Genomic DNA, 11,500 nt, shown 5'->3' on the forward strand with positions numbered 1-11,500 from the left:
GTACACATACGCAGCATCGTCATTAGTGTACACATACCTAGCATCACCATCATTAGTGTACACATACACAGCAGCATCATCATCATTAGTGTACACATACACAGCATCATCATCATTAGTGTACACATACGCAGCATCGTCATTAGTGTACACATACACAGCATCATCATCATTAGTGTACACATACACACCATCATCATTAGGATACACAGCATCATCATCATTAGTGTACACATACACAGCATCATCATCATTAGTGTACACTTACACAGCATCATCATTAGTGTACACATACACAGCAGCATCATCATTAGTGTACACATACACAGCATCATCATCATTAGTGTACACATACACAGCATCATCATTAGTGTACACATGCACAGCATCATCATCATTATCATTAGTGTACACATACACAGCCTTCGTCATTAGTGTACACATGCACATCATCATCATCATTAGTGTACACATACACACCATCATCATTAGTGTACACATACACAGTAGCATCATCTTTAGTGTACACATACGCAGCATCATCATTAGTGTACACATACACATCATCATCATCTCATTAGTGTACACATACACAGCATCATCATTAGTGTACACATACACAGCAGCATCGTCAGTGTACACATACACAGCAGCATCATCATCATCATTAGTGTACACATACACAGCAGCATCATCATTAGTGTACACATACACACCATCATCATCATCATTAGTGTACACATACACAGCATCATCATCATTAATGTACACATACACACCATCATCATTACTGTACACATACACAACATCATCATCATTAGTGTACACATACACAGCATCATCATTAGTGTACACATATGCAGCATCATCATCATTAGTGTACACATACACAGCAGCATCATCATTAGTGTACACATACACACCATCATCATTACTGTACACATACACAACATCATCATCATCATTAGTGTACACATACACAGCATCGTCATTAATGTACACATACACAGCAGCTTCATCATTAGTGTACACATGCACAGCATCATCATCATTATCATTAGTGTACACATACACAGCATCGTCATTAGTGTACACATACACATCATCATCATCATTAGTGTACACATACACACCATCATCATTAGTGTACACATACACAGCATCATCATCATTAGTGTACACATACACAGCTTCATCATTAGTGTACACATACACAGCATCATCATCATTAGTTTACACATACACAACATCATCATTAGTGTACACATACACAGCATCATCATCATTAGTGTACACATACACAGCATCCTCATCATTAGTGTACACATACACAGCATCATCATCATTAGTGTACACATACACAGTATCATCATTAGTGTACACATATACAGCATCATCATCATTAGTGTACACAAACACAGCATCATCATCATTAGTGTACACACACAGCATCATCATCATTAGTGTACACATACACATCATCATCATTAGTGTACACATACACAGTAGCATCATCTTTAGTGTACACATATGCAGCATCATCATTAGTGTACACATACACATCATCATCATCTCATTAGTGTACACATACACAGCATCATCATTAGTGAACACATACACAGCAGCATCGTCAGTGTACACATACACAGCATCATCATCATCATCATTAGTGTACACATACACAGCATCATCATTAGTGTACACATACACACCATCATCATTACTGTACACATACACAACATCATCATCATCATTAGTGTACACATACCTAGCATCACCATCATTAGTGTACACATACACAGCAGCATCATCATCATTAGTGTACACATACACACCATCATCATTACTGTACACATACACAACATCATCATCATTAGTGTACACATGCACAGCATCATCATTAGTGTACTCATATGCAGCATCATCATCATTAGTGTACACATACACAGCAGCATCATCATTAGTATACACATACACACCATCATCATTACTGTACACATACACAACATCATCATCATCATTAGTGTACACATACACAGCATCGTCATTAGTGTACACATACCTAGCATCACCATCATTAGTGTACACATACACAGCAGCATCATCATCATTAGTGTACACATACACACCATCATCATTAGTGTACACATACACAGCATCATCATCATTAGTGTACACATACACAGCATCATCATCATTAGTGTACACATACGCAGCATCGTCATTAGTGTACACATACCTAGCATCACCATCATTAGTGTACACATACACAGCAGCATCATCATCATTAGTGTACACATACACAGCATCATCATCTTTAGTGTACACATACGCAGCATCATCATTAGTGTACACATACACAGCATCATCATTAGTGTACACATGCACAGCATCATCATCATTATCATTAGTGTACACATACACAGCATCGTCATTAGTGTACACATGCACATCATCATCATTAGTGTACACATACACACCATCATCATTAGTGTACACATACACAGCATCATCATCATTAGTGTACACATACACAGCATCATCATCATCATTAGTGTACACATACACAGCATCATCATCATTAGTGTACACATACACAACATCATCATTAGTGTACACATACACAGCATCCTCATCATTAGTGTACACACACAGCATCATCATCATTAGTGTACACATACACAGCATCATCATCATTAGTGTACACATACACCGTATCATCATTAGTGTACACATACACAGCATCATCATCATTAGTGTACACATAAACAGCATCATCATCATTAGTGTACACACACAGCATCATCATCATTAGTGTACACATACACAGCAGCATCATCATTAGTGTACACATACACATCATCATCATCATTAGTGTACACATACACATCATCATCATTAGTGTACACATACACATCATCATCATTAGTGTACACATACACAGCATCATCATTAGTGTACACAAACACAGCATCATCATCATTAGTGTACACATACACAGCATCATCATCATTAGTGTACACATACACAGCATCATCATCATCATCATCATTAGTGTACACATGCACAGCATCATCATCATTAGTGTACACATGCACAGCATCATCATCATTAGTGTACACATGCAAGGCATCATCATCATTAGTGTACACATTCGCAGCATCATCATTACTGTACACATACACAGCACTACTTGACTAGAGGAGGGGGCATTCCTGGTCTAGCGGAGAGGGCATTTCTGGTCTGGTGGAGGGGCCATTCCTTGTCTAGCGGAGGGGCCATTCCTTGTCTAGCGGAGGGGGCATTCCTGGTCTAGCGGAGGGGGCATTCCTTGTCTAGCGGAGGGGGCATTCCTTGTCTGGAGGAGGGGGCATTCCTTGTCTGGAGGAGGGGCATTCCTTGTCTAGCATAGGGGCCATTCCTTGTCTAGCGGAGGGGGCATTCCTTTTCCTGCGGATGGTGACTTCCTTGTTTAGTGGAGGGGGCATTCTTTGTCTAGCGGAGGTGGCATTCCTTGTCTCGGTGAGGAGGCATTCCTTGTCTAGCGTAGGGGGCATTCCTTCTCCTGTGGATGGTGACTTCCTTGTCTAGCAGAGGGGGCATTCCTTGTCCTGAGGATGGTGACTTCCTTGTTTAGTAGAGGGGGCATTCCTTTTCTCGGTGAGGGGGCATTCCTTGTCTAGCGGAGGGAGCATTCCTTGTCCTGCGGTTTGTGACTTCCTTGTTTAGTGGAGGGGACATTCCTTGTCTAGCGGAGGGGCATTCCTTGTCTAGCAGAGGTGGCATTCCTTGTTTAATGGAGGGGGCATTCCTGGTCTAGCGTAGGGGGCATTCCTTGTCCTGCGGATGGTGACTTCCTTGTCTAGCGGAGGGGGCATTCCTTGTCCTGAGGATGGTGACTTCCTTGTTTAGTGGAGTTGCCATTCCTTGTCTAGCGGAGGGGGCATTCCTTGTCCTGAGGATGGTGACTTCCTTGTTTAGTGGAGTTGCCATTCCTTGTCTTGCGGAGGTCATTTTTTGTCTAGCGGAGGGGGCATTCCTTGTCTGGAGGAGGAGCCATTCCTTGTCTCGGTGAGGAGGCATTCCTTGTCTAGCGTAGGGGGCATTCCTTGTCCTGCGGATGGTGACTTCCTTGTCTAGCGGAGGGGCATTCCTTGTACTGAGGATGGTGACTTCCTTGTGTAGTGGAGGGGGCATTCCTTGTCTAGCGGAGGGGGCATTCCTTGTCTCGGTGAGGGGGCATTCCTTGTCTAGCGGAGGGGGCATTCCTTGTCTAGCGGAGCGGGCATTCCTTGTCCTGCGGATGGTGACTTCCTTGTCTAGTGGAGGGGGCATTCCTTGTCCTGAGGATGGTGACTTCCTTGTTTAGTGGAGGGGGCATTCCTTGTCTAGCGGAGGGGCATTCCTTGTCTATCGGAGGGGCCATTCCCTTGTCTCGGTGAGGAGGCATTCCTTGTCTAGCGTATGGGGCATTCCTTGACCTGCGGATGGTGACTTCCTTGTCTAGCGGAGGGGGCATTCTTTGTCTCGATGAGGGGGCATTCCTTGTCTACCGTAGGGGGCATTCCTTGTCCTGCGGATGGTGACTTCCTTGTCTAGCGGAGGTGACATTCCTTGTCTAGCGGAGGGGCCATTCCTTTGTCTCGGTGAGGAGGCATTCCTTGTCTAGCGGAGGGGGCATTCCTTGTCCTGCGGATGGTGACTTCCTTGTCTAGCGGAGGGGGCATTCCTTGTCCTGAGGATGGTGACTTCCTTGTTTAGTGGAGGGGGCATTCCTTGTCTAGCGGAGGGGCATTCCTTGTCTAGCGGAGGGGCCATTCCCTTGTCTCGGTGAGGAGGCATTCCTTGTCTAGCATATGGGGCATTCCTTGACCTGCGGATGGTGACTTCCTTGTCTAGCGGAGGGGGCATTCCTTGTCTAGCGTAGGGGGCATTCCTTGTCCTGCGGATGGTCACTTCCTTGTCTAGCGGAGGTGACATTCCTTGTCTAGCGGAGGGGCCATTCCTTTGTCTCGGTGAGGAGGCATTCCTTGTCTAGCGTAGGGGGCATTCCTTGTCTCGATGAGGGGGCATTCCTTGTCCTGCGGATGGTGACTTCCTTGTCTAGCGGAGGTGGCATTCCTTGTCTAGCGGAGGGGCCATTCCTTGTCTCGGTGAGGAGGCATTCCTTGTCTAGCGTAGGGGGCATTCCTTGTCCTGAGGATGGTGACTTCCTTGTCTAGCGGAGGGGGCATTCCTTGTCCTGAGGATGGTGACTTTCTTGTTTAGTGGAGGGGGCATTCCTTGTCTAGCGGAGGGGGCATTCCTTGTCTCGGTGAGGGGGCATTCCTTGTCCTGCGGATGGTGACTTCCTTGTCTAGCGGAGGGTGACTTGTCTAGCGGAGAGGGCACTCCTTGTTTAGTGGAGGGGGCATTCCTTGTCTAGTGGAGGGGGCATTCCCCCTGTAGAATGTAAGCTCTCATGAGCAGGGCCCTCTTCCCTCATGTGCTCCTTCCCTTTCTGTTTGGTTCTGTCAATTACTGTTCTCTTTTGCGCTCATTTGCTTATCTACTGTGTAAAGCACTGCGGAACCCTCCTGGCGCCATATAAATAAAGGATGATTATATTACCCTGTAGGTGTGTTAGGCTCTGTTGGAAGTTGTCAGAATTGTTTTGCTTCTTGGCCACTAAGTAATAATGAAATCCGTCTGTCTGGCCGCATGGACTGAATAAATGACTCCGCGTCTCATCAGGGTCACTGTGCAGCGTGGTCACTGTGCAGCATGGTCACTGTACAGCGTGGTCACTGCGCAGCATGGTCTCTGTGCAGCATGGTCACTGTGCAGCATGGTCACTGTGCAGCGTGGTCACTGTGCAGCGTGGTTACTGTACAGCGTGGTCACTGTACAGCGTGGTTACTGTGCAGCGTGGTCACTGTACAGCGTGGTCACTGCGCAGCGTGGTTTCTGTGCAGCGTGGTTTCTGTGCAGCATGGTCACTGTACAGCGTGGTCACTGTACAGCGTGGTCACTGTACAGCGTGGTCACTGTGCAGCAAGGTCACTGTACAGCGTGGTTACTGTGCAGCATGGTCACTGCGCAGCGTGGTCACTGCGCAGCATGGTCACTGTACAGCGTGGTCACTGCGCAGCGTGGTCACTGTACAGCGTGGTTTCTGTGCAGCATGGTCACTGTACAGCATGGTCACTGTACAGCGTGGTCACTGTACAGCGTGGTTACTGTGCAGCATGGTCACTGTACAGCGTGGTCACTGCGCAGCGTGGTCACTGTACAGCGTGGTTTCTGTGCAGCATGGTCACTGTACAGCGTGGTCACTGAACAGCGTGGTTACTGTGCAGCATGGTCACTGTACAGCGTGGTCACTGTACAGCGTGGTTTCTGTGCAGCATGGTCTCGTGTTCTGTCTGTGTGATTAAGCACTTTCCCAATGGCCACTCTCATTGCTGGTGTCATTTGCTGCCAGTTTTCTATTCGGTAAACCTGTATACATGCCACTCTGCACCATTGGGTGCCAATGACTTAGGTGCCATGTCTAGCTTCTAGAGCCTTGTAATCTGTCTGTGATATCCATGTACCAGACCTGGCAGATCTGACCATGCTCCTGCTGTCTGATTCTGTACTGTCTCTCCATAGATAGCCCCGGTATGGGGTCTGTGCTGCCTCGTGGGGTCCCTGGTGAAGATTGAGGGGCTTATTAGTCTTCGCTCCCAGTTAGTGCTATCCCTGCCCCCCACCACTCCACCTGGCTATAGTCTGTATGATTATTCTATAATAATTGTCCTGTTCTTTCTTTCCAGGCAAATGACTGGTTTCCTGCAAGTCTCCCATAGCAGGGGCTTAGCTGTCTGAGGTACTACCACATCATGTCAATAAAATACTTCTGAACCCAAGAGCTTACAATTTCCTGTGACAATCTGCGGAGTTATTATGGACAGCAGCATATGTCTCCTGTCACAGTAGAGGAAGGAGCCTGGGCAGTGTAATTACTATGCACAGGCCAGACGTATCTCCATGTACCCAGGTCTCTCTACACATATGCAATTAGGCACCTATTCCAATTTATGGTAGTGTTGTATGTTTTAATGTATTCATTTTGATATTTACAATTATTTACCCCTTTATGAATAAACACATGCTTGTAATTGCCCCTGAGAGGAGGGCAGAGAGAGGTTTTGTGTTTCTGTATGGCATGATCCGTCATTTATAGTTACTGTGGATTTAGTTCTCCTATAGAAGAACTCTCTTACTACATTGTTATCTCATAAACCTCCTACTTCCGGGATTCTTTGCAATTTATTGATCTAACATAGTTCTTTCTTCAGTCATAGGAAGACACCATGAGTGAGCAGAGGGAAGTATTACATATGTGGGATCCCCCAGGCTCGGACGAGGATGAAGATTGCCAAATACCTTACACAGGTAAGGAGAGAAGAGAAGGGTGGGACAGGGGAAGTGAGAAAAGGGCACGGAGAGGTATTAGTGGAGAGGTGAGAGAAGGGCAGGGACAGGTGTAAGTGGAGAGGTGAGAGAAGGGCAGGGACAGGTGTAAATGGAGAGGTGAGAGAAGGGCAGGGACAGGTGTAAGTGTAGAGGTGAGAGAAGGGCAGGGACAAGTGTAAGTGGAGAGGTGAGAGAAGGGCAGGGACAGGTGTAAGTGGAGAGGTGAGAGAAGGGCAGGGATAGGTGTAAGTGGAGAGGTGAGAGAAGGGCAGGGACAGGTGTAAATGGAGAGGTGAGAGAAGGGCAGGGACAGGTGTAAGTGGAGAGGTGAGAGAAGGGCAGGGACAGGTGTAAGTGGAGAGGTGAGAGAAGGGCAGGGACAGGTGTAAGTGGAGAGGTGAGAGAAGGGCAGGGACAGGTGTAAGTGGAGAGGTGAGAGAAGGGCAGGGACGGGTGTAAGTGGAGAGGTGAGAGAAGGGCAGGGACAGGTGTAAGTGGAGAGGTGAGAGAAGGGCAGGGACAGGTGTAAATGGAGAGGTGAGAGAAGGGCAGGGACAGGTTTAAGTGGAGAGGTGAGAGAAGGGCAGGTACAGGTGTAAGTGTAGAGGTGAGAGAAGGGAAGGGACAGGTGTAAGTGGAGAGGTAAAAGAAGGGCAGGGACAGGTGTAAGTGGAGAGGTGAGAGAAGGGCAGGGACAGGTGTAAGTGGAGAGGTGAGAGAAGGGCAGGGACAGGTGTAAGTGGAGAGGTGAGAGAAGGGCAGGGACAGGTGTAAATGGAGAGGTGAGAGAAGGACAGGGACAGGTGTAAGTGGAGAGGTGAGAGAAGGACAGGGATAGGTGTAAGTGGAGAGGTGAGAGAAGGACAGGGACAGGTGTAAGTGGAGAGGTAAAAGAAGGGCAGGGACAGGTGTAAATGGAGAGGTGAGAGAATGGCAGGGACAGGTGTAAGTGGAGAGGTGAGAGAAGGGCAGGGACAGGTGTAAATGGAGAGGTGAGAGAAGGGCAGGGACAGGTGTAAGTGGAGAGGTGAGAGAAGGGCAGGGACAGGTGTAAGTGTAGAGGTGAGAGAAGGGCAGGGACAGGTGTAAGTGGAGATGTGAGAGAAGGGCAGGGACAGGTGTCAATGGAGAGGTGAGAGAAAGGCAGGGACAGGTGTAAATGGAGAGGTGAGACAAGGACAGGGACAGGTGTAAGTGGAGAGGTGAGAGAAGGGCAGGGATAGGTGTAAGTGGAGAGGTGAGAGAAGGACAGGGACCGGTGTAAGTGGAGAGGTAAAAGAAGGGCAGGGACAGGTGTAAGTGGAGAGGTGAGAGAAGGGCAGGGACAGGTGTAAGTGGAGAGGTGAGAGAAGGGCAGGGACAGGTGTAAGTGGAGAGGTGAGAGAAGGGCAGGGACAGGTGTAAATGGAGAGGTGAGAGAAGGACAGGGACAGGTGTAAGTGGAGAGGTGAGAGAAGGACAGGGATAGGTGTAAGTGGAGAGGTGAGAGAAGGACAGGGACAGGTGTAAGTGGAGAGGTAAAAGAAGGGCAGGGACAGGTGTAAGTGGAGAGGTGAGAGAAGGGCAGGGACAGGTGTAAGTGGAGAGGTGAGAGAAGGGCAGGGACAGGTGTAAGTGGAGAGGTGAGAGAAGGGCAGGGACAGTATTTTGTACAGATCCATCACATAAAATTCAGATAAAAAAAAATACATTACAGATTGTAATGTAACAAAAAAGTTAAAATGCCAAGGGGGTGAATAGTTTTGCAAGGCACTATATATATACCTGTAAGGTAGGGTGGGTTTCTGCAGATACACATATATAGACCTGTAAGGTACTTATAGAGAATTTTTCTACTATCTTTGCACCAACCTCGTTGCGCACAGAGGTGGAAGGTAAGTCGGATCCATCACATTGCGTAATTTGGCGCTTTAGATCTGCACTTTCTCTGTATCCTATCATTGTGTTCTCTATGTCCCACAGATGCTTTTGGGCCAATGAATGGTACTGAAGATGAAAACACCTTATACATAGAGCAGTGCGGGGTGTTGTTAGACTGTCATGATGATGATGATGATGATGACATTTCCCCGTCTGCTGCTGGTGAGGAGAGTGAGGAGAAAGGCAGCCCCCCATGCAGCATGCCCGTGAGACCTGGTCCCAGCAGTAAGGGTGCAAGCAAGCTCTCCAACATCATAGCCCATCTCCAGAGTCTGGCCAGCGAGCGGGAGTCCTCTCGCAGAGAGTCCACAGTTGAAGATGATGTAGGATTTCAGATGGCGGAGAGCTCTTACGCTTTTGCGAACGAGGAGATTCCTTTTGAAGGACATGTGGACAGTCTGTCCTCCTCTAGAGGCCGCTCGCACTCCTCTGACCAGCGCTTAAAAGCATTTAAAGCCATTAAAATCTTGCAGGACACAGACTCCAAGGACAAAAAGTATATTTGTGTGGAGTGTGGGAAAACTAGCCGGTATAAGTCAGCATATCTACGGCACAAGAGGACCCACACGGGAGAGAAGCCCTTTAGTTGTACCGATTGTGGAAAGTGCTTTAGGAGAAGCTCTCAGCTGGTGACACACCAGAGAATACACACTGGGGAGAAACCTTACACTTGCTTGCGGTGTGGTAAGAGCTTCAGTTGCAATTCTACCCTGGTCACCCACCAGAGGACCCACACGGGGGAGAAACCCTACACCTGCATTGAGTGTGGCAAGGGCTTTATACACAGCTCTGACTACAATCGTCACCACCGAGTCCACCGTGGCGAGAAACGCTACACTTGCAAGGAGTGCGGAAAGAGTTTCAGCCAGAGCTCCTACCTGGTCATTCATCAGCGGATCCACACTGGTGAGAAGCCATTTGTGTGTAACGAATGTGGCAAATGTTTCAGCCGCAACTCCTCGCTAGTGACACACCAGAGGGTGCACACGGGGGAGCGGCCGTATACCTGCGCTGAATGTGGAAAGAGCTTTCGCCAAAGTTCCCACCTCCTTATCCACCAGAGGACCCACACTCCAGACAGTCACCTGGCTCTACGTGCCATGATGTGAGAGCTTTGAACAATGTTACTGGTGCAGCTGGTGGCCAGAGGGGCTCATTGGCTCTTCCAGGCCACCCCCTTCCAAAGATAGTGATTATATAGGAATGAAGAAACTCCTGCGATGCTCGATCTGCTGAGGGCTAAACCCACCTCATAGACAAGCTGAGGTCCTTGACTTCTTGGTGCTAATAGAGAAGCATCGGTGATACCAACTCTATTCCTTGTACTGCGCTAACTGCACGCTGTCCCCATCCCTAACCTTCTGGCACTGTCTATTTATACACGATGGTTAGGGGTGAAGGTCAAGCCCATTGCGGTCCCTGTAAGAGAGCCATGGGTGGTGTTGTGGGCTCTGTAGTTTCGATTGCATGCCTCTATCTCAGTCATGAGACATCTGTTCCGTCTACCATGTCTAATCTCTTTATTTTTCTTTTAAAATTTGTAAAACGAGACTGTGCTGCTTTCTGCCTTTACATGATATCTTGTGCTCTGAGCACATACATGGGGCGTGTCAGTGTAACGTGTTCTTATCATGTTCTGTGCTCTATGTCTTGTGTAACAGTAATGGGGAACAGGAACCGATGGGGTCACACTGCTCACCAAACTCAAATAAAAGTGGAGTGTGGGTGCGTGATAAAGGGTTAATAATTTGCACCAAATACACAAATCTTGTGATGAGAAATGTGTAAAGGACACATCAGGCTGTAAGCAAATGGTAGCAGTGTCTCTGCCTCTTATGCACAAATCATACATAATATAGTACATTAATGGCTAATACAGTCACTTGCACCATGTCAAGGAAATTAGACCAAGACAAGAAGACAGAATTAAAGTTTTAATGAAGCTTAAACCAATTCACCATCTGACACCTTCCACTTTAACAGATCAATTGACAATCTGCAGACAATTGCTAATATCACTGTAATAATACAGCCATGGCCAAAAGTTGTGTCATTCTCATAAGTATTGGTTATCAAAAAGTCTGCTGCTTCAGTGTTATTAGACCTTTTTGCCAATGTTACTATGGTATACTTAGGTAAC

General features: G+C 47.3%; 1 protein-coding gene across 3 annotated transcripts in view; it reads left to right on the plus strand.

Moving 5' to 3' along the window:
* The window catches only part of LOC148453489 (uncharacterized), a 49,695-nt gene extending 38,597 nt beyond the window's left edge, over positions 1 to 11,098 (plus strand). For all 3 annotated transcript variants that reach the window (XM_088462057.1, XM_088462059.1, XM_088462058.1), the window contains exons 2-4: positions 6,798 to 6,850; positions 7,323 to 7,419; positions 9,403 to 11,098. In XM_088462057.1, coding sequence (XP_088318183.1) covers positions 7,338 to 7,419; positions 9,403 to 10,469 — 1,149 coding nt within the window. In that variant the 5' untranslated portion in view covers positions 6,798 to 6,850; positions 7,323 to 7,337 and the 3' untranslated portion in view covers positions 10,470 to 11,098. The remainder of the gene's footprint in view (positions 1 to 6,797; positions 6,851 to 7,322; positions 7,420 to 9,402) is intronic.
* The last annotated feature ends 402 nt before the right edge of the window (positions 11,099 to 11,500 follow it).

The sequence above is a fragment of the Taudactylus pleione genome, unplaced genomic scaffold (genome assembly GCF_031769625.1).
Source record: "Taudactylus pleione unplaced genomic scaffold, aTauple2 ptg001142l, whole genome shotgun sequence".
Classification (NCBI taxonomy): Eukaryota; Metazoa; Chordata; class Amphibia; order Anura; family Myobatrachidae; genus Taudactylus; species Taudactylus pleione.